This window comes from Terrapene carolina, unplaced genomic scaffold, assembly GCF_002925995.2.
Source record: "Terrapene carolina triunguis isolate 2854851 unplaced genomic scaffold, T_m_triunguis-2.0 Scaffold67, whole genome shotgun sequence".
In the NCBI taxonomy this organism is placed as follows: Eukaryota; Metazoa; Chordata; order Testudines; family Emydidae; genus Terrapene; species Terrapene triunguis.
Window position 1 is genome coordinate 3,532,247 of NW_020664418.1, and position 23,247 is coordinate 3,555,493.

A 23,247-nucleotide genomic window follows, 5' to 3' on the forward strand; every position below is an offset into this window, starting at 1 on the left:
CCTAATTACAGAACATACACATCTATCCTGAATGGAGAGCTGCTTATTAATTTCTTAAACTACAAATTGGGCGGCCAGATGTTCTTTTTAGGGGTATCTGTGGCTGATGCTGCAGCTAATCTGCATAATGTAAGATGGTTGTAATCTTTGACAAAGTATATTTAGCGTCAAACACTAGAGGAACGGCAGCTTCAGGACTCCAGAGATTCAGAAGCAAGAGGCAACCTCTCAGAGGAGAAAGTGATGCTTCATCTCTTCCCAGGAGAGAACTGTACTCTCACTCCTCTCCCTGAGGTGGCCAGAGTAGTCCACTCCAAGGCTTTCTGCACAGTGCATTGGCAGGAAACCGGCAAATGCAAACAGAACACAAAGGACTCTCACTTATTGCCTCCTGCTCAAATCCTAGGCATACAGAGTGGTCAGGGGACAGCCAGAGGGCAGCTGAAGTACCCTCGGGGATCAGAGGGTAAGAGTGGCGGAAGGACAGAGAGCACTATAGAGCCAGGCAGAACCTCTCAGCCCATAGCCGAAGTCTCTGCAAGCCCTGGAGATGTCTTCCCAGAGAGTGGCCTGACAGAAGGCCCCCCTGATCTCAGCATCACAAACTCTCTCGAAAAACCACCTTCTGGACTTCAGGACCCGGGAGGGAGTCTGGAGAAGCCAATCCCTGTGGTTTTCTGCACCGAGGGCGAGGAGGCCCTGGCCAGTGACCAAGCAACCAAGCTACCATCATGCAATACAGCTTGTGTTTGCAGCAAGATCCCTGACCTGGAGGAACTCTCTCTGCTTGATCCATTCCCTCGGTATATGAAGTCCTGTCAAGATCTGATTGTCCCAGAGAAATGTTTTTGCACAGACAAACTGCAAGGGAAAGATCCTGGTCCCTCAGCGGGGAGTGCCTCTCCTGTGGCTCTTCCAGCTGAGAGTACAGAGGCAGCTGACCCCTGTTCTGCACAGATGGCAAGAGGTAGGATAGCATTGTCTGGCAGTGGCCTATCCAGATCTGAAACTCAAGCTAGCCACAGCCAGGGACCACAGCCTGATGCTTTTACTAAGGTTTTACAAGATGCAGTAGTGGAGGAGACTCAAGAGAAGCTGAGCTCTTCATTTCTGCATTCACCTCCGGGACAACCTTCTGCAAAGCCTCTGAAGGATGACCCGAGCCGACTTGCTCAACAGGTCAGAGAGGAGGGATGGAGTCTACGAAACTCTGAGAGCCTTACGTTGGCTGAGGTTTACCTCATGATGGGCAAGCCAAACAAGCTGCAGCTGGAATATGACTGGCGAGCTGTGTTAGGGCCAGAAACCCAGGATTCCAGGGAGGAAACATCCGAACCCAGTGCTGTCCCCACATCTTCCATCTTTCACAAACAAAGACTCCTCAACTGCCTCTTAAAACTCATTTCCACCGAAGTCAACCCCAAACCAGTAAGTAACTAGCACTGATGACCTGTGCATGACACTTGATTTTTGGAGACAATTGTTTGTTCCTGTTGTTTCCATGGTAAGCCCTATGGAGACCTTAGAGATTTCTATCTGAAAACCATCCCAGGCAGCTTGCAGCAGAGTTAGACGCCTTCCACTATATGCTGCAGCTACTATTTTTTTATCCCATTTTAACTTTTAACAGAATATTCCATGTGTCTTCAGCTTCAATAGCTGTTATGATTAAGGCTACGATTTTAGTAAAAGTCACACGTCACGGGCAATTAACAAAAATTCATGGAAGCCATGACCTCTACCTGACGCTTACTAAAAATGTCCGTGACAAAACAGGGAGGAGGGTCCAGTACCCTGCCCTGCTATGACTGAGAGCTGTGGCCCCTGCCCAGTGGCTGCGGGGGATCTCACCACTGTTTGCGGAGGCTGGGCGGTTGCCGGGGGATTCCCCCCCACTGCCCTCGGCGGCTGGGGTACCCCAAAACTCCCAGCCAATGGGGAGCTGCCGGGTGATTTTTCCTCCCCCCACCCCCCGCCGGTGGCGGCAGGTGTACCCTGAAGCTCCAGGCCACCATAGGAGGTGGGGATACCCTGGAGCTCCCAGCAGCTGTGGGCTAAAGTCACAGGTCTGCGGAAGTCACGGATTCCATGACCAAATCATAGCCTTAGTTATGATGAATATTTAACATGGCTGCTGTAGCAGCCAAGTCATGAGATTAGCAGCATGCTAGGCTATTTAGGGTTAATCCATTAGGAGGGACTATAAACCCTTGATTACTATTGTTAATTTGACTTTTTAAAGTATTGGCATGAAAATGAATTGATTTCTCACTCAGGTTCTCCATTCTGCTGCAGTGGTAAAACATGATAAATGTTTCTGACTCCAAGGTGATATATAAAAACAACTGGTCTAGGAGTGAGTTCTGAAAGTGATTCCCTAGAAGTGGCAATGTGTGTTTGTATCTTAGTGACTCCAGAATAAATGTGCTCAGTTTACACGTAAAAAATATTTTTCCTAACTGCCAGCCCTGTGGACCTAACATGGGATTTGAGTCAGACTGTGTTCCTTCCTTCCTTCCTTGCACATCATCCACCAATATTAAGGATTTTACAGGGCAAATTCTGCCCTCTGATGCCCATTCAGCCTGTTGTTTTCCATGGTGTAGCTGATTGGAGCTTAATAAATGATTCTGTTGATGAGCTGGAAGGAATTAGAATATAACAGGTATGACTGAATAAACTTGAGTTAAAGGTGATATTTACATAGTTATTTCAAATTAAATTGCACATTAATCATTTGTGCTGGAAAATTTGTAGTTTTTTGATCTTTGCTTGCTGGTGGAGACTTGGTTCTTTTCCAGAACTCTCTTCTGATTCTAATGTCTAAACCTGAGGAGCAGAGTCCCAAGTCCTCTCCACCAAGGAGCAGACATGATCCTATCAGCCAAAGCTCATTAGATAGTAGTGTTTTTGCTGATTGCATTCCTGAGCAGCTCCTCCCCGAACACTTATTCCTGGTGGAATTGTGGCTTTAGATCTATACTACAGCTCTACCCCGATATAACACAACCCAGTATAACACGAATTCAAATATAACGCAGTAAAGCAGTACTCCGGGGGGCGGGGCTGCGCACTCCAGTGGATCAAAGCAAGTTCGATATAACGCGGTTTCACCTATAACGCAGTAAGATTTTTTTTGGCTCCCGAGGACAGCGTTATATCGGGGTAGAGGTGTTTCACCTTTCATTCTGGTTTGCCTTGTGGTCAGGCATCGTACAGATCTGTGCTGATCTTTCTTCTCCTAGCAGTTAGTGATAGAAAGCTTCACACCTGGAGACATATGTAACATCCAGGAAAACCACATTCATTATAAATGTGAGTAGATGCAAAGTAGGAAGAGGAACAATATCTTTAATAATAATTAATTAATTAATTAATAAAAAGCCCAGTGAAGGCATTAACTTGGAAGTACATTCCTGACATTTCAGCTTCATTCATCAGGGTAATGAAATATCCTGGAAAAATTAACAGTCCTTTCAGATAATAAAACTTAAAAGGTAAGTGCACCCATTTCTTTATATGACCAGAGCCAGTTTATATGACAGTGGCTGACAGTAAAAAGTAAACATTCTTATATCGATTGTATTGTGATATTGTGGGGAGATGACAGGCATTCTGGGAGGAAATGTTTACTTTTTAATTGCAACAATTATAGATCTGGAAACCTCCTGCAGTTTTATTCTTTTAAACCTACTGCAGCTCAGATGGCTATAGGGAAGGTAAAATACTTCTGCCAGGAGGCACTCGAGTTCCACTGGAGATCAGTTTTGTCAGCTGTGCCTGATCTTTGCTGCCACATGAAGCATGTGATCAGAGGTTACTCTCTTGCTGCAATGTCTCCAGGTCTGCCCTGGAAATACCTTCTTAATAGCAGGATAGAAGTTGTGAATTACAGGGGCAGCTGAGCCATCACTTATTCAGACTGTAATTCAGCATTGCTTGTCTGGATAATCCATGCTGTTGAGGTGAAAGATAAAAATCTGCTTTAACAAAAGATGCATTGATTGACTCTTTTCACAAGACTGTATGTAACCCAGGGGGGAGGGATAGCTCAGTGTTTTGAGCATTGGCCTGCTAAATCCAGGGTTGTGAGTTCAGTCCTTGAGGGAGCCATGTAGGGATCTGGGGCAAAAATCTGATCCGTTTGGGGATTGGTCCTGCTTTGAGCAGGGGGTTGGACTAGATGACCTCCTGAGGTCCCTTCCAACCCTGATATTATTCTATGATTCTAACCAAGCCAGAATGGCTAAGTGTGCTGTGATTCTTTTCTTTAAATGAAGATTATCAGCATAAAACAAACTGTAGCAAATTGCATTGCAATTAAGTGTGGGAGGTAATTTTATGCCTGTGGTTACATACGGATTCTTTTAAAAGACAGCCTTTGTTAGAAAACATCATAAACAACTTTTGTAGTGAAATTAACTGTATATGTCTAGAACATTAGCAAAGAGCCTCACCATGTGGCTCTGACTTTAATTGCTATGATATAATCTGAAATAGGAAAATGGCAGCATTTCAGAACAGATCACCTTTGATGCCAAGTCAGAATAGCTCATTTTACAACCAGACTGTTGTCCACATATCTTTGCAACAAAAGAAAGCAACTGGATGCAGGGCCGGCTCCAGCTTTTTTGCTGCCCCAAGCGAAAAGAGGAAAAAAAAAAAATCGGCGGCAATTCAGCAGCACTTCGGCGGCAGCTCAAAGAGGAAGAGAGGGACTGAGGGACCTGCCGCTGCATTGCTGCCGAAGACCCGGACATGCCGCCCCTTTCCATTGGCTACCCCAAGCACCTGCTTCCTTCGCTGGTGCCTGGAGCTGGCCCTGACTGGATGGTTACTGAGTATGTGATAGTTAAGTTGTCAGTTTTGCTACTGAACCTAAAAGCAGACCTTTTTGTAGCTTAAAGAAAGTCTTTATCCTCCCTCCGTTATGGCTTTGTCTGATAAGATCCCAAACCACTGGCACTATGATGAGGCCTATTAAGTGCCAGCTTGATTCTAACAAAATAAGTTTCACATATGTAGGGTGACCAGATGTCCCGTTTTTAAAGGGATAGTCCCATATTTAAGCCCTCCTGCAGGTGTCCTGACTTTTTCTTAAAAATCGGCAAAATGTCCTGTATTTTCTCTCTCCCCCCGTCAGTAACGGCGGGTCCTGCTGCTGGCTGGATCTCTTCTCGCCAGCTGCCCACCCACCAGCGGTGAGTGGGAGGGTCCAGTTGTCGAGGATGGGGGTGGGTGTGCAAGGCTGGTGGCGAAACTACAGTGCACGGGGCCAGCAGCTCCCCCTGCTGCTCCGTCAGCACAGCCCCCTGCTGCATGCCGTCTCTTGGCCAGCAGGGCCCCACCCCCCGTCCTGTTTCCAGCCGGCACTGGCTGCGCACTGCGAGCTGCGGTGACTGGTAAGTGGAGGCAGGCACCAGGCGGTGGCCAGCTACGTATCACCTCTGTTGCCCACCCCCCGTCCCTTTACGTACTCCCCTTCTCGCTATCCTCTCCCTGCTGTGCCCCTTCACACCCCTTTCCCAGCCCCACTTGTCCTCCATATTGTCTCAGGCGGAGTGCGTCCCACTCCCAGCACTGCACGGAGAACCAGCCCCTGGTCGGAGTGCTCAGCTCACCAACAGCCTGGCTGGCAGGCTCCTTCCTTCCCCCACTGCCTCTGGCTGAGTTGGTGCCCCGGGAAAGCCCAAGACCCTCCAGCCTGGGGCACTGGCCAGGAGGAGCCGAACCCTGCATGTGCCAAAGCCCCACAGAGTGCTGGCACGGGGAAGCCTCTCTGCTTGTCAGCTAAGCTCTGAAGTGGTTGTGGTGGGAAGCAATTTCCAGCCTGTTTGTGCCCTGACCCTGAAGGCTCCACAGCAGCCCCCCAGGCAGGGGCTTAGCACCCTCTTCGCCTGCCCACCCCCTTGGGTCCTACCCCCAGGGAGTGTGGGGCTGCTCCATCCCCTAGGTACCCTCCTCTGCTGAGCTGGGTTCGCTGAAGCCCCTGCAATCAGGTTCTCTGGGCCCTGGTGCACAATGCATCCTTAGGGCTTAACCCCTTCCTGCCCGCGCTGTAGCCGAGTGACAGGAGGCAGCTGGGTTATGTCTGCGGCCAGCAGCAGCCTGGAGGTGTTAGCTGCCTTTCAACACTTTGTAGGCAATAAGGGATAAGCTACTTCCAGCGGCTGGGGGGGAAGGAGAAGAGATGAGCTCTGCAAAGACATGGGCTAAGTCAACCCTTCCCTTGCCCCCCTCCCCCCACAACTGGAAGCAACTCCCATCCCTTCCCTCCCACACAGTGCTGAAAGGTTGCTGCTGGTAGGGTGACCAGATAGCAAATGTGAAAAATCGGGACGGGGTGGGGTGTAATAGGAGCCTATATAAGAAAAAGACCCAAAAATTGGGACTGTCCCTATAAAATCGGGACATCTGGTCACCCTAGCTGCCCGCCACATTCTGATGTGAACCCTGGCAGAAATCTGGGGAGGGGGGCCATGTGACTGCCCCCCCCCCGCGGTGTGTTGCCTTGGAAGACGCGGTACCAGGAGAGGCGGGTCCATCCTGGGGCCCAGCCAGGCATGGAGGGCGGAGAATGCCGGGCAGGGAAGATTGGGTTGGTCATTTTCCCCCCCCCCCCCATATAAGAGAGTTGTAGAGGAGTGAGTGTGTGTGTGTGTGTGTGTGTGTTACTTCTCCCCATGTGTTTGTGGGGGGGTAGGGGTATATGTATCACTCCTCCTGGTGTGAACCCTAAAGCTTTAAAGATAAGGTAAATAAAAAGAATCCAACTGCAGTAACTCCTCACTTAATGTTGTAGTTATGTTCCTGAAAAATGCTACTTTAAGCAAAACGATGTTAAGCGAATCCAATTTCCCCATAAGAATTAATGTAAATAGGGGAGGTTAAGTTCCAGGGAAAAAATTTTCACCAGACAAAAGTCATTATATACATATACAGTAAAGTTTTTAAATAATTTTAAACAAACATTTTAATACTCACCAGTGATGATTGTAAAGCGTGGTTGAGGCAGGGGCATAGCAAAGTTGGGGCATGTGGGCTTGCCCCACTCTGCCCGCCCGGTGTTCCAGCCAGGGAGTGGGGTCAGGGCATGGGAGCTTGCCCCATTCTGCCTGCCCAGCATTCCTACCAGGGAGCGGGGTTGGAGCCTTGCTCGCTCGCCGGGTGAGCATAGCGGGGCGAGCCAAACAACCTTGTAATGGAACATTGTGCGACTTTAAACAAGTATGTTCTCTAATGGATCAGCAGCCTAATAAGGAAACAATGTTAACCAGGACGACTTTACGTGAGAAGTTACTGTATGTAGTATTTCTTTTTAACGGGCTAATTTTACCAGTGTCCCGTATTCAGCATAGGGAAATATGGTAACCCTACACATATGGTATGCATTAACCAAATGCAGGAAGATGCTGATCAGTCCCACTATAATGGATAAGTTCTTAGTGACTTTTTAAGTTTCCTGGGAGGGCATTTGTTAAATTTATTGTGATATTCTGGCAGCATTTTGAACAATTGTGCTTGGTTTTTCAGACCCCTGAGGTGAACTCTGTCGCCACATCCCCTATAAAACCTACTCAAGAAGAGCAATCACTGACTCCTCCTGGAAAGGTGATTGCCGTCAGCACCAGGAGTCCAGGCTGTGCACGAAACCAATCTGCTCTTCGCAACAAGACCTTTTCTCCCAATATTAGTTCCAGCTCCTCAGGTGAGCACCCATGGGAATGACTTCAGTGGATCATACCATTGGTCCACTAAGTCACTACCCCAGTGTTCCATCCTTCAGAGGAAACCCTTCTCATAATTAAGGCTAAGATTATGTCTGGCGCCCAGGCCAGAGCCGCAGCCGCCGAGCTTGGCCATCGGCCGCTTCCTCCCCCCGCGGCAGTGGGAGCTGCAGCAGCGGCTGCTCCCGAGTCCCGCTGCCCCGGGGGGAGAACAGCTGCTGCCTGGCCCCGCGGGCCATCCCCCTCCTCTCCCTACCGCCCGACTGAGTCCTGCCTGCTCGGGGCCAGGCCGGACTCACTCACCCTGGCCCCGCGCTTCCCCTGCATCTCCGGGTCTCCCTCCACAAGCGCTGGAGGGAGGAGGAATGGTGAGCCTGGGGAAGAAGCGGGGATTCGGGGAGGGAGCCAATCGGGGGAGGAGGGGACGGAGTCGGGGCGGGGGGGGGCGCGAGCAGTTCTGGGCTCCAGAGCATTTCCTTGTTTGTCCAGTGTCCGGACCGCACATCGTTCAGGACGCTGGACAAACAAGGCAATATTGGGACAGTCCCGATAAAATCGATACGTCTGGTCACCCTAGTTAAAGATCAGGTAAAATAACATTTAAAATGAGACATTCCTGTGTCATTCTACCAAGTTGGAATACTGAATGAGCATGAATTGCCTTCTTATTCCACTAGAGGGGATAGTTAGTCAGTTGTCAGGTGCAACTGTGTGGACAGAGAATTTCAATGTTCTCAGTCTAGTTGCTTTTGTCATCACACATTTTATGGCTTGCAGAATAGACCATGAAGGTGTCAAGCTTTTTTATATCAGCATTTTTATATCATTATTGTAATGCCAGTACCTTAATGAGCAATTTAATTAATGCTAAAGAACACGGTACTTAAGGCTCTGTGTGTTTCTCATTATAGAGTAATATGTAGCAGTTTCACCTTAGTTTAAATCTTCATTGCATTTGTTTGCAGACGAGTATATTTTAATTTTCAGGAAAGAGCCCAGTAATTTTTTAGGTCTAACTGTAAAAAACCTTTTTGTTAGTGAAAAGAGAAATGGGGGCAGTGGGGTGGGAAAGGGGAGTCAATCACCAGGGGGAAAGGAGAGGTGAGGGCATAGGACTACACCCTGAGGGAGGGGGCGAGCCGTGAGTGTGGGAGGAGCAGCTGAGGGGAAACGGTCTCTGGGGCAAGGATCCTGAGGGAGGGGGAGCTGAAGAAGGGTGGGGGTCAGTTTGCTCTCAGAGTAGCAGGGAGCCCCCTCACCTCTCCCTGGGAGGAGACTGCGGACAGACCCTTCTGGTCCACAGCCATCTTGACCACTGGCAGTTGCAGCTTCAAGGACAAGTGTGTGTCTGTGCTGTGCTGCAAATTCTGCCAGCAGTGCTGAGCTCGTGGGGGATGAAGGCTGCACTGCTGGCCAACACAGAGATTGACCTGTCCTCCACCGACATCCCGCTCGCCAGATAAGTCTCCTTCAGCTACCACCAGAAGGCATCTCAACAGCTGACTAATGTTACAATAGTGCCCAAAGACCTTAATCAGTAGGAGTCCCCCATTGTGCTAAGCACCATGCAAACCATTAGGAAGGCCTAGTTCCAGTCCCACAGATCTCTATAATTATCTCCCTTATAATTCGATACGGCAGACAGGCAAGTATTATTCTTCCCATGTTACAGTAATGGGAACTGAGGCACAGCTTCCAAACACAGAGGTACTTTAAAAAAAAAATTATATATGCACACACACAAACTCTAAATAATAAGGCTCAATTTTTTTCCTCAAATTTAAAATGTGGAATTCTCTTGGCGTTCGACTTTAAATATTTTCCTGTGAGAACTGCAACTCAATCACTGTAGTGTTGTTTTAAGAGCCTTCTGAAAAATAAGGAGCCTTTAAACCAAAGTGAAAGTGACATAAGTGTCAGTTTCACTCCTGTTTATAGTCAGTTTCTAGCCTATTTTTATTTGTAGTTGGGGTATGTCTATGCTATCTGCCAGATCGGCGGGCAGTGATCGATCCAGCAGGGGTTGATTTATTGCGTCTAGACTAGACGCGATAAATGGACCCCTGAATGCTCTCCTGTCAACTCCTGTACTCCGCTGCTGCGAGAGGCGCAGGCAGAGTCGACGGGGGAGCGGCAGCGGTCGACTCACTGCAGTGAAGACACCGCAGTGAGTAGATCTAAGTACGTCAACTCCAGCTACGTTATTCACATAGCTGAAGTTGCGTAACTTAGATCGATTTTCCCCCCCTCTAGTATAGACCGGGCCTTTGGTAACACCCCTAGAGCTCCATGCAGCTGCAGTATAAAATCACCAGGCCTTCTCCTAGTAGGATGTTTCCAAAAGTGAAATGATCTATTCCAATGTTAAACAGTGTCCCTTAAGTGACTAGCCACAAGATGTCAGATATTCATTTAATTTTCTTTCTTTATATAGGAGTTAACTTAGAAATTAGCTGACAGGAGCACTATACCTATCATCTGCAAAGTAAGTTTTCAGGTGCTTAAGTAGCCCCTGGAATCATGGTTAAAGTTGCTCCCCCCACCAAAATCTGATATGATGTTCCTGCCAGTGAAACAGAAAATCCAGTATTTACACAGCTCTAATTGAGATATTATATTGTATATCTGTCCCTTAGAAATAAAAAAAAAGGTGCCTGCTTCTATATAGCTTCATGTTCACATACAATTATCTCTTACTATTTATACATTAGCCTGCATCATTCACACCTGCTAATCACAACATATAGAGATATAGTGCCACTCTTATGTTACAGGATTTTACTCACTAAGGTGAAAATAATGTAAAATCATAACTTGAATGTAAGTAGTTTTTTTTACACTATCAGTACGGTTCTTAGTAGCATTGATCTGGGTGCTGAATTTGGAAATTACTCCCAGATAGTAAATCTAAGATGTATTTTCAGTGGTCTGAATCATAACTTTGTTAGTACACAGTAACAAACTCATCTCATCCATGCATAAAGTGCTATTAAAAGTCTGCAGTATAATGGCTGCCAGAAAATAAATTGTCAGGTTTTTAGAAATGAACCTTCTAGCTGTGGTTTCTCAGTGCTTTTTATCCTGAGCCTTTCTGACTTCTAACTTATTCTTATAGCTAAATTGAGTTTGCTTTTCCAACAGAAAGTAACAATTTGAAAGCCAGCTTGTGCACACTCTAAGTCTAAGGGGAATTGAAAGCCTTGACTAACAGGCAGCTTCAGAGCAGCAGCAAAGGAGGCCAGGATGAGGAAAAAGGGGATTGTACACTGTTGGGGAAAAACAAGCAGAGCAGTAGGAGAGATACAGTGTGAACTAGAAAGTTTAAACAAAATTAAATTTGATCCCATAAACTATATTGCATCCACTGAATGATGTCTTACTTTGTACATTTGATACTCCTTTTTACTGCTTTATATAAGAAAATACCTTCTGCTGTCAATTTTGTTTAACTCTTTTTACCAAATAAAAATTGGTAACTAGTAGCATCACAAACCATATGGGCTTTGCTCTCCTGGTTTGTAACCAAAACCTCTAGGTGACTTTTAGAAAGGATGGTGTGGCCTAGTTAACTGAACCTGGCCACTGCCACTGACTTGTGTGGCCTTAACCAAATTACTATGAATTTTTTTTTTTTTAAACTGTCTCATTGAAGTCAATGAGAATTGTGTTGCTCAGTAGCTCTTCAAAATCTTGAAATAGATTTCTCAGGAGAGTTCAGCATCCATGATTGTAGTTATGGTTTCAAAAGGGCTGGAGCTCCTGGTGCTGAGCTCATTTGAAATATGGCCCTACGCTTTTATCTCATATGTATCTGAGTGTCCGCATCTGTAAAATGGGGAAAACATATCCACTGCAAACTAGGTAAGTCAGGATTAATGTTCTTCAAAGCACTCTTTAAGTAAAGTATTATGCATTATAATAAACTGTTATATAGAGACCCAATTTTATATGAACAATGTAAATTTCACACACTTTTCAGTTGTCATCATAGCATATTAGCAATATTGGATTTCAGCCAGTGTGTTTTCAAAGTTGATTGGCTGCTGGGAGTGTGACATTGCATTGTTGTCCAAACCAAGATATTTTCCATTTACATTTAATTTTCAAAAAATGAAATTATCACTAAACCATCATAACCGTATTTAATTATGCAAAAATCTATTGCCTCGTACCTCTGGGAATAGTGGCGGGGTGTTTCTAGTGAACTGAGCAATGGTCTCTCAATTTACTGTAATCAGAAACTTACATAGGGATTGTACCCTTGTATTTACCTTGTTGTTCAACTATATTTCATACTTTAGTTTTTTCAAATACAGTATCAATCTGAACCAGAAATAAACAATACAGAGTCTTGGACACTGAGCCCATATTTGCATTACACTCCTTTCGCTAGTGAAAGTATCAGTCATGTACATCTACCATTTGGGAAACCTGCCCTCAACTGTTTCAGCAAATATAAGAGATACACTTCTCAGTATAGTCATGTGAAACTCTGAATCAGATCCATAGATGTCCGTGTCTGTATTAATGTGTTGCTTTTGGTTAACTCTTTTCATCCAAAGATCTCAAAGCAAATGAATGAGTCGCAATATCACTGTGAAGTAGATAAGTGTATCCCCATTGTATAGATGGGGAGACTGAAGCACAAAGATTGAGAGTTGCCCAGGGTCACACAGTGAGTCAGTCAGTAGCAGAGCCCGGAATATAATCTAGGAGTCCTGACTCCCAGTTCTGTTCTCCATCTACTAAGTATAATTCCATTAGTTTTTATTTTGTTAAATGGTTGATTAAAATCTTCCAGGTTTGAGGAACCCCCCTAGACCTCTCTTGGCGGCTGGTCCCTCAAGTTCTGGAGGAGCTGATGCAGACGGTGGGCTCTTTGCAGTTCCCACGACTCTACCACCCAATAGCCGACATGGAAAGCTGTTCTTGCCTAGCAAGGAAGCAGAACTGACCTTCCGACAGCACTTGGACACAATTAGTGTAAGTGAAACTGTTGCAGGGTGACTGGCACCTTTAAGAGGGAGCAGGGTCCAGTGCACCTCTGACTGATTACCTGCTGCCCAACTGGGTTTAAGGGATGGCACCTGGGCCTTATATAGGGGGAGACAGCAGCAGGAGAAGATAGGCTACCCACAGATGTCTCAACCCAGAGAGGTAAGGGTGCAGCTAGAGGAAGAAGCTGTGACAGAGGCAGTGGAGAGCAGGAGGCTCCCACAGGAGACCCAGAGTAACCAGGGGAGGGCCGAGAGAGCCCAAAGAGGGGTTGCCTGCTGATTTTTCTGATCCAGAGAAAAAGAATTGAAGGCCGAGCTCCAGCTAGGAAGCGCAGGGAGTGGCTGCTTGGTGGAGAGCAGACTGGGACAGAAGACCTCCGGAACTGGCTGAATATGAACTTTCGTGTTGTGGTGATGGACTTTATTGTGGGACTTTGAGAATTGCTGTGAACTGTTTGTTATTGAACCAGTCTGAAGCAAGGATGGTGTTAGCCATGAGAGAGCATGTGTGGAGTTTGAGTCCTGAAAGAAGGGGAAATTGAGACAGGCCTCTACAGAGCCACACTTGGCCAGCAGGGGGCACTACAGGCAGGCACGCCCTCTTACAGAGACCAGTGAACAAAAAATGTAGCATGCTGGAGCCTGACTAAGCTCCTGGTGGGGATTAAAATCCTACTGGTCCAAGAATCACTGATTTGAATATTAAAAAGCATAGTCTTCCTTACGAAGAAATGCCTCCAGCAGTGTTCAGACCTGACATTACACTGGAAGAAGCTTGTCAGGTGCTTGAGCATACAGCTGAGCTTCAAAGCTACACCAACTTGAAAGCCAGAATGCCATTTCACTGGCACTTTGCTAATTAAAGTTCACCAGTTGAAGCCAAAGTTCTGTCTTATTTACACATGTAGAAAAACTAGTTGATATCTATCTTTATTTATCAAAGTTTGAAATGTCCCATCAAGTTTTGTTGACTCAGTAACTACTTGTTCTTCTTCGAGTGATGGTCCCTGTTGTATTCCACTGTGGGTTACACATGCACCCAGAGTCAGAGAATTTGAAAGAAGTGTCCGTTGATGTGCACATGCACCCTGATTCACCGCGTGCTTCTGTTCGAGGTGATAAAAGTCACGGCAGACCGACCGCATCTCCAGTTCCTTCTCACTGCTACGTGGTCTGGGTTGGAACCTCCAGTGTCATCTCTGATGCAGCTCTAATACCTTTAATTGTACATAGTTTTCAGTTTTAGTTGTAGTTTTAACAGTTTCAGAATAGAGGTCAGCAACTTCCCCCAGTCCCCATGCCTCCTATACCTCATTCAAGTACCGGACTATGCCCAGCATTTCAAACTGCACCTCCTGCCTGCAATCCTTCTCAGTCAGTGATGACCACCAGTGCTGTCTCTACAGCGTGGAAGAAGCTCTCATTGCAGCTAGGTGCAGTGTTTGTCAGTCTTTTCCCAGCTGTAGCAGAGAAGGTCAAGCACTTTGTCTCCGGAAGTATCTCCTGGAGAAGGCCATGAGACCCAGCCTGGAGAATCCCCCATACATCTGCCAGAATCAGTGAGGAGTGTGCCTCCTGCTGCTACTACATCCAACTCTGGTAACGGCGGAGCCACCCCCACAGAGCTGATGTCAGGGGCCTATTTGGGAGATTAGGAAGCACTCCCATAGGCATGGGACTAAATTTTCCTTCAAGTCTTACCTCAAAGAAACATTCCTTCCACCAGCTCGGCCCAATGGGACAACATATGTTCTACGTTCCACAGGCACAAGAAAAAGGCCCACAAACAGTGAGAACACTGGTTCCAGGCAGTGGACCGCTTGGTACCGCCATCTCCGGCACCTCACAAAACGTGAGACCCTCCAGCACCAGTAAAGCATCAGTACCAGCGGCCAGAAATGAGAGTGTAGTGTCCCTTCTGCCAGGGAGATCCTGAGCTGTGGCTGCACCCCAAGATGTCTTTGCTTTACTGGATCCATAGTCATCTCCTCCCATCGGGTCCTTCCACTTCCAGGGAACTCAGATCTCTGCCATAAGATGTTCCTGTGGTACAGGGGCTATCACCCCCTCACATGTATGCTATACACCTCTCCATTGGCTCCAATGGTACTGCCTTTGGAACCAGTCCTCTTTTTCGGATGAATCTGAACTGACTGAAGAATCGCCTTTCCCATACCACTCCTATGCACCACCACAGAGACTGGCACAACCATGGTAGTAACTATCTTCTATATGGAGATATACCTATCTCATAGAACTGGAAGGGACCCCGAAAGGTCATCGAACCCAGCCCCCTGCCTTCACTAGCAGGACCAAGTACTGATTTTGCCCCAGATCCTTAAGTAGCCCCCTCAAGGATTGAACTCACAACCCTGGGTTTAGCAGGCCAATGCTCAAACCACTGAGCTATCTCCTCACCTTCCTTGGAGCTGCTGGTGCCCCATGCCATGGGAACCCCGCAATGTCCCACAGCATAAAGGTGTGATTCCAGAAGCTGCAGAGATTTCCCTAATCCTGGACTACATTCTGTCCCTAAAGATACCAGGTCTCACTCTCAGCTGCTTGCAAGTCTATCTAGCAGCAATTAGTGTGTTCCGTCCTCCAACAGAGGGTTATTCAGTTTTTACACACCCACTAACCGATAGATTTTAGAAAGGCCTCCTGAGAACCTTCCCACTCTACAAATGATCACACCTCAGTGGGACCTGAATCTGATATTTTCAGTATTGACAAAATCCCCCTTTTGAGCCAGTGGCGTCCTGCTCCATGTTCCTCCTCTCCATGAAGGTCACCTGCCTTGTTGCCATCACTTAACCGAGAAGGGTTGGTGAACTAAGGACTATGATGCCATTTACAATATTCTTCAAGGATAAAGTCTCTGCACCTACTCCTGAAATTTTATTTATTACCAAACGTTTCGTATTAACCAATCCATTCACCTACCTGTTTTCTTCCCACATAGATTCCTAGATTCTAGGACTGGAAGGGACCTCGAGAAGTCAGAGTCCAGTCCCCTGCCCTCATGGCAGGACCAAATACTGTCTAGACCATCCCTGTCTCCCCTCAGTGTCTGACAGGCTTTGACCTTTTACCTACAGAGAACAAAAACAATCAGGAAGTCCAGGTGCAGGACTTGGTGGCAGATGACTCCTTTCGCATGGTGGTTCTCCACACGAACCTTCTGTCGTCATCCTCACATCCTCCTCCTACATAAGTACTGCTTGTCAGTCACCCACAATGGAATAACGATAGGGACCATCACTTGAAGAAGAGGTTACTTACCTCTAACTAGAGGTTCTTCGAGATGGGTGGTCACCATCTGTATTCCACTTTCCGCTCTCCTCCTCCTCTGCTTCGGATCTGCCAGATTCACATTGGAGAAGGAACTGGAGATGCGATCTGCCCTGCCCTTTGTCACTACAGACAGAAGCACGAAGCAAGTTGGGGCGGATGTGTGGCTCAACGGACACTACTTTCAAATTCTGAGTGCCTGTTGCACATGTGTAATCCACAGCGGAATACAGGTTCATCTCCAGGAACCTCCAGTAACAGGTAAGGAACCTCATACCAAACCATGATAGATGAGTAGTTAGTAAAACATTTCCTTTGGGAGTGAGCTTCCTCCCCATAAAGCTGGTAAAAGAATGTATTGCTCAGTTTACAAAATGAGTATTCCTGACAGAAAAAGTTATTGGAGTAGTTCCTAGAGGCCCTAAAAGAGATCAGGGCCCCATTGTGCTAGACCTTCTACAAACACGCAGTGAGACTGGTCCTGCCCCAAACTGCCTAAGTGTAGATAGACAAACAGACCAAGTATGGGGGAGCAGGGGAGGCAGAAGCATGTAGAGGTGAGGTGACTTGCCCAGAGTCTCACAGCAAATTGGGAGCAGACTCAGGAATAGAACCCAGGTCTCCTGATTCCCAGTCTAATGCCCGGTCAGTTGGACCAAGCTGCTTCAATGCTGCAGAGACCTGGAAGATGACCTTAAAGTATCAATTTCTAGTTTAGGGAAATTAAACGTAGTGTACATAGTTCAGTGGCGCTTTTCCCTCATTGAAGTCTAACTTTAAGCAGCCTGCAGTTAGAATAATATACATTTTCAATACTCTGTACATACACCAAAGATGATGGAGGTATATATGGTCTGCAGGTAGTTTTGGCATGAAGAACTTTAGACTGGTTTGAAACTTAAGAACGGTCATACTGGGTCAGACCAAAGGTCCATCTAGCCCAGTATCCTGTCTTCCGACAGTGGCCAATGCCAGGTGCTTCAGAGGGAATGAACAGAACAGGTAATCAAGTGATCCATCCTGTTGCCCATTCCCAGCTTCTTGCTGGGGTGTTTTGGTAAAGAGCTGTTGTTTTGTTTCTGGTGTCTTTAATAGATACGTTATTCATCAACAGAGTGTAGGGAGGAATTTTTCATGACTGGGTGGTCAAAATACTGTGTAACATGTTTCCTTTCTCTTTCTCTTCCCTTCCCCCCCCCCCCCCCCCCCCCAGATGCAGTCAGACTACTTCTTGCCAAAACCAAGGAGATTGCGGAACAGGCACCTGCGGAAGCCATTGGTGGTACAGGTCAGAGAAATTGACTGAGTCTGGAGTTTGTTTGCTTGCTGTGTAGACCGTCAGTGAGGTTTTCCTAAAAATAAGAAGAATGAGGAGTACTTGTGGCACCTTAGAGACTAACAAATTTATTTGAGCATAAGCTTTCGTGGGCTAAAACCCACTTCATTGGATGCATGCAGTGGAAAAATACAATAGGAAGATATATACACACTATAACGAGAGTAATTAATTAAGGTGAGCTATTATCATTGGCCAAACCGGACAGTCTCTATGCAAAAGAATAAATGGACACAAATCAGACGTCAAGAATTATAACATTCAAAAACCAATCGGAGAACACTTCAACCTCCCTGGTCACTCAGTTACAGATCTCAAAGTCGCAATACTCCAACAGAAAAACTTCAAAAACAGACTCCAATGAGAAAGTGCAGAATTGGAATTAATTTGCAAACTAGACACCATTAAATTAGGCTTGAATAAAGACTGGGAGTGGATGGGTCATTATACAAAGTAAAAACTGTTTCCCCATGCTAACTTTTTCCCCTATTGTTACTCACACCTTCTTGTCAACAGTTGGAAATGGGCCATCCTGATTATCACTACAAAAGTTTTTTTTCTCTCCTGCTGATAATAGCTCACCTTAATGAATTACTCTCGTTACAGTTGGTATGGCAACACCAATTTTTTCATGTTCTCTGTGTATATATATCTTCCTACTGTATTTTCCACTGCATGCATTCAATGAAGTGGGTTTTAGCCCACGAAAGCTTATGCTCAAATAAATTTGTTAGTCTCTAAGGTGCCACAAGTACTCCTCGTTCTTTTTGCTGATACAGACTAACACGGCTACCACTCTGAAACCTAAAAATAAGAGTTTAGCTTCCTCTGTCATGTCCTCTGGGGAAATAAAACTGAAGAGTTGTAGGGAACAAGGATTCTTCTTTGAGTAGTGTCCCTATGGGTGCTCCACTGTAGGTGTATATGTGTCCCTGTGTTTCTGATCGGAGATCTTCAGTAGCAGTGTCTGTTCGGCCCACACACGTGCTCTCTCCTCGTGCTCTGCCTGTAGGCTAATTAATTATGCGCAGCGAGCCGCCTTTACTTCCTTCCCAACCACCCCTGGCTAGAGATGGTGCGATTAGCAGTCCGTTCACAGATACTTTAGATCTTTAGAAATCCTTTATCTTAGTCATTCTTAAGCTATGTCTACACTGCGTACCTTAGTGCGTACCTTACAGCGGCTAAGGTACGCAGTGTAGCTGCTCTTTGCCGGCAGGAGATCTCTCCTGCCTGCAAAATAAAGCCACCCCCCATGAGAAGCAGAAGCTTTGTTGGCAGGAGAGCATCTCCTGCCAACAAAGCACTGTCCATACCAGCGTTTTTTGTCACTAAAACTTTTGTCAGTTAGGGGTGGGTTTTTTTCCCCACAGACTAACCAACAGAAGTTTAACAAAAGTGCAGCATAGACATAGCCTTAGTGTTTTCGTGTGCGTTTTCTTAGGTGATAGGGTCCATTGCTATTCTTTTACCTTCCACCCCCCCTAAGTTTTTATTTTATTTTTTCCCCCTTTACTGGGGATTGCCCCCATCAAGGGGCATGCCCAGCTCCCTCAGGTTGAAGAGGTGCCTCTCCTGTAAGGAGTCCATACTTGTAACAGATGGATAGTCCTGCTGCATATGGTGCCTCTGGGAGGCCCACATTCCCCAAAAGTGTGTTTTGTGCCAGCAACTGAAAGCCAGATCCTGGAAAAATTGGGAAATAAAGCTAAAACTACTTCCGATGGTGGGAGCTCTGCAACCTGCAGTTGACCTGGGTCCTGAGTCTCCTCAGCGATGAGAGCCATCACTGCAGCCTTCTACTTCCAAAACGGGTGAACTGAGGAAGAAACCTTCAGATTCCCTGTGAAACCTCTCCAAAAAGAGAGCCACAAGCCCTCACAGTGAGTCCCTAACCAGCTAGAGGACATCCCCATCACATTCGGTCACTTTGGTACCGATGGCTCCTAAACAAGTCGTGTGGGTCATCCAGTGAGGACACCTGGAGTAAGCCTAAGGACCCTCTGGGCACGGGTGCTGAGGTAATGGTACTGCCTGTCAGACAGAAGCACAGACCGTACTGCCTATGGGAAGTTGGCACCGATACGGAAACCCTCAGTACCAAAACCAACTAAACCTCATTGGACCACTCATCCTGGTCAAGATCGCCGATTGCTTCGGTACTGACGAGTCAGCACTGGCAAGCCCTGACAGTACTGATGACCATGGCACTGCAGGAGTTCAGATTTTCTAAGAACCTGGTGATATCTGAAATCCCAGTTTCCTTTACTCAGTACTGGATGCATCTCAAACCCTAAATCACCACCAGTACTGAGCAGTTTGCCTCCAGTCTCCTTATCTGCACCTCCAAATGATAGCGGCCAGCAGGAGGTTCTCTCTCACTAACATTATGCTCCCTCCCACCATCAGCTCGGACCTTCCCAGGCACATTTTCACTCTGGATCCCAACCCCACGGTATGACCAGCCATGGGCTCTGCCACCCATGCCCTTTCCACTGCCACAGTGGCCACACCAGGCCTCCCGGGCATCTAGGGTCACTGTAGAACTGTGTACCTCAAAGTAGTGTCCTGTAATCCCCATATTCATCATTTATATATGATTTTGATATTTCATACAAAGCGTGCCATATAATATATCATAGAAAAAATCATGATCTGATGAAAATATGTACATCAGTGTGTATGATCTTATGAGATTTTGCTGTACAGTGGTTACTGAAATATGTTGCAGATTTGGGCATCATCCATTGTTATCCAGGTTTGTTGCATGGGTTGGTTCCTGAGTTAGAGTTGTTATGGTGCGGTGCGTGGTTGCTGGTGAGAATATGCTTAAGGTTGGCGGGTTGTCTGTGGGCGAGGACTGGCCTGCCTACCAAGGTCTGTGAAAGTGAGGGATCATTGTCCAGGATGGGTTGTAGAAAACCCACCGACCGCTATGCCTACCTTCATGCCTCCAGCTTCCACCCCGGACACACCACACGATCCATCGTCTACAGCCAAGCGCTGAGGTACAACCGCATCTGCTCCGACCCCTCAGACAGAGACCAACACCTACAAGATCTTCACCAAGCATTCTCAAAACTACGATACCCACACAAGGAAATAGAGAAACAAATCAACAGAGCCAGACGTGTACCCAGAAGCCTCCTGCTACAAGACAGGCCCAAAAAAGAAACCAACAGAACTCCACTGGCTATAACCTACAGTCCTCAGCTTAAACCTCTCCAAGGCATCATCAGTGATCTACAACCCATCCTGGACAATGATCCCTCACTTTCACAGACCTTGGGAGGCAGGCCAGTCCTCGCCCACAGACAACCCGCCAACCTTAAGCATATTCTCACCAGCAACCACGCACCGCATCGTAACAACTCTAACTAAGGAACCAACCCATGCAACAAACCTCGATGCCAACTCTGCCCACATATCTACACCAGCAACACCATCACAGGACCTAACCAGATCAGCTACAACATCACCAGCTCATTCACCTGCACGTCCACCAATGTTATATATGCCATCATGTGCCAGCAATGCCCCTCTGCTATGTACATTGGCCAAACTGGACAGTCACTACGCAAGAGGATAAATGGACACAAGTCAGATATCAGGAATGGCAATATACAAAAACCTGTAGAACACTTCAACCTCCCTGGCCACACAATAGCAGATGTAAAGGTAGCCATTTTACAGCAAAAAAACTTCAAGACCAGACTCCAAAGAGAAACTGCTGAGCTCCAGTTCATTTGCAAATTTGACACCATCAGATCAGGATTAAACAAAGACTGTGAATGGCTATCCAACTACAGAAGCAGTTTCTCCTCCCTTGGTATTCACACCTCAACTGCTAGAGCACCTCACCCTCCCTGATTGAACTAACCTCGTTATCTCCCTACTGATTTATACCTGCCTCTGGAAATTTCCATTACTTGCATCTGAAGAAGTGAGGTTCTTACCCACGAAAGCTTATGCTCCCCATACTTCTGTTAGTCTCAAAGGTGCCACAGGACCCTCTGTTGCTTTTCACGTCTGTAATGTTTGCAATGTGGTACCTCCATCTGGAATCCACACACACTCCACGAGGTTGGTTTCCTCCTTCGTTGCCTTCCTCAAGAATGTCCCTATCTTGGAAATCTGCAGAGCAATGACTTGGGCATCTTCTCATACGTTCGCAGAACACTGCAATTACTGGAGACTGTTTGTTTCTGACACCATCTTCAGCGTCGTAGGACTATCATCCATAACAAACTAGACTCCGAAGCCCCAACCTCCCATTGGGGATACTGCTCAGGAGTCATCTACAGTGCAGCACCCATAGAACACTACTCAAGAAGAGAAAGTTACTCACCTTGTGCAGTAACGATGGTTTTTCAAGATGTGTGTCCCTATGGTTGCTGAACAACCCTTTCTCCCTCCTCCCCTCTACTTCAGAATAGAGAAGGAACTGAGGGTTCACCCGTGCAGTGCTAATTAGCCTCGAGGCAGAGCACAGAGGGAGGGGGATAGAGAGCATGTGCAGGCTGAACAGAGACTGGTACCAAAGGTCTCTGATTAGAAGTACAGGGACACATACACCCCCCCAGGGGGGGACCGGGGGGGGGGGGGGGGGGGGAGAGGGGACCATCATTACTGCACAAGGTAAGTAACTTTATCTTTTGGCCTCTTTAATAACTAACCTGGTTAGATTCCTGCCTCAGCAGCTGTAGTAACAGTGTAGTGTAGCCACATGGAAGGGAGGTTGGGAAAGCAAAAATATACTTGGTCTGGAAGAATGTTTGGAACAAGTGGAATATTCTAACTGGGATTCTGCTTTATACTTCAGTCCTGCAGACTTTTATCTCTTGTGTACATTTGAAATCCTGGTGTCTCATTCCTTATTGCAACAAGATCTTCAATTTGTCTTTCCACTGACTGTTTGTTTGTTTTTGAAATGTCTACAGAATGCAGGGGAGGCAGATTATACCAGAAAAAACAAACTCAGTTCAAAGGGGCACTAATTTAAAAATGAAGGCTGGGAATTTCAGTGGGGTTGAAGGGAGCAAGGTGTCCAGCTCCTTCTGAATTTCACTGGTAGGTGGTTATCATTGGCCTCTCTAAGGCTCCCTGCAAATCCCAGCCAAAAAGGAAAATATGATTATAAAAGCACAGATGGTGGGGGGAAGGGGAGACTCGGGGCTGATGTGACTGGCAGGAACAACAAAGTATAAGAAAATGGGAAAATTATTTGACATTTGTTTGAAAGTCTTATGAAATGCTAGCATGTGACCAGGGGCTCTTTAGTCCCCTTAGCTATATGTAAGGGACAAGAAGAGAGAGTCCACGCTCTGCCTTAGAGGTCTCCGGTGTCTAAGAAATTGCATTTGACAGGCCTCAGTGAGATGTTCTGTTCCATACAGTTCCATCTTTTAAAATTTCTGAATGTAGTTTCCTTCGTTGTTTATTATCATTTAGTTAATAACCATGACAGAGGATCAAGTCCCACACAAAAGCTTGTGCCCATGCTCAAAGGTGACACTACAGTGTAATACTCTAGGGCAGAGGTTCTCAAATTGTGGTCCACGAGCTCCATTCAGGTGGTCCGCCGATAGTTCCCTCTAAGGTGCGTGCCTGGGCGGCTGCACACAAGAGAATGAAGGGCCATCCATCTAATTAGTGGAGCTGTGCAGGCATGGTTCCACTAATTAGATGCCTGGACCCTGGAGAAGATGCAGGTAGTGGCCTTGGGGGGAATAAGGGGTAGGTGGGAGGGAGCAGTGGGGTGAGAAGAGGGGATGAGAGGAATTTGGGATGTGCAGGGCTGCAGCGGCCAGAGAAAGAGGCGACTTTCCCCAGTTCCAGGGCTGCGGCTGCTGGGGAGAGATGGCCCTTCTTCCCAGCCTCAGCTCTGTGGCTGCTA

General features: G+C 46.7%; 1 protein-coding gene across 1 annotated transcript in view; it reads left to right on the plus strand.

Annotated features, from left to right (window-relative positions):
• CRAMP1 (cramped chromatin regulator homolog 1) overlaps window positions 1-23,247 on the plus strand; it is a 95,039-nt gene that overhangs the window by 50,864 nt on the left and 20,928 nt on the right. Inside the window, exons 10-13 of the mRNA XM_024218996.2 lie at window positions 166-1,428; window positions 7,534-7,708; window positions 12,529-12,710; window positions 17,229-17,303. Of these exons, the coding sequence (XP_024074764.1) occupies window positions 166-1,428; window positions 7,534-7,708; window positions 12,529-12,710; window positions 17,229-17,303 (1,695 nt within the window). The remainder of the gene's footprint in view (window positions 1-165; window positions 1,429-7,533; window positions 7,709-12,528; window positions 12,711-17,228; window positions 17,304-23,247) is intronic.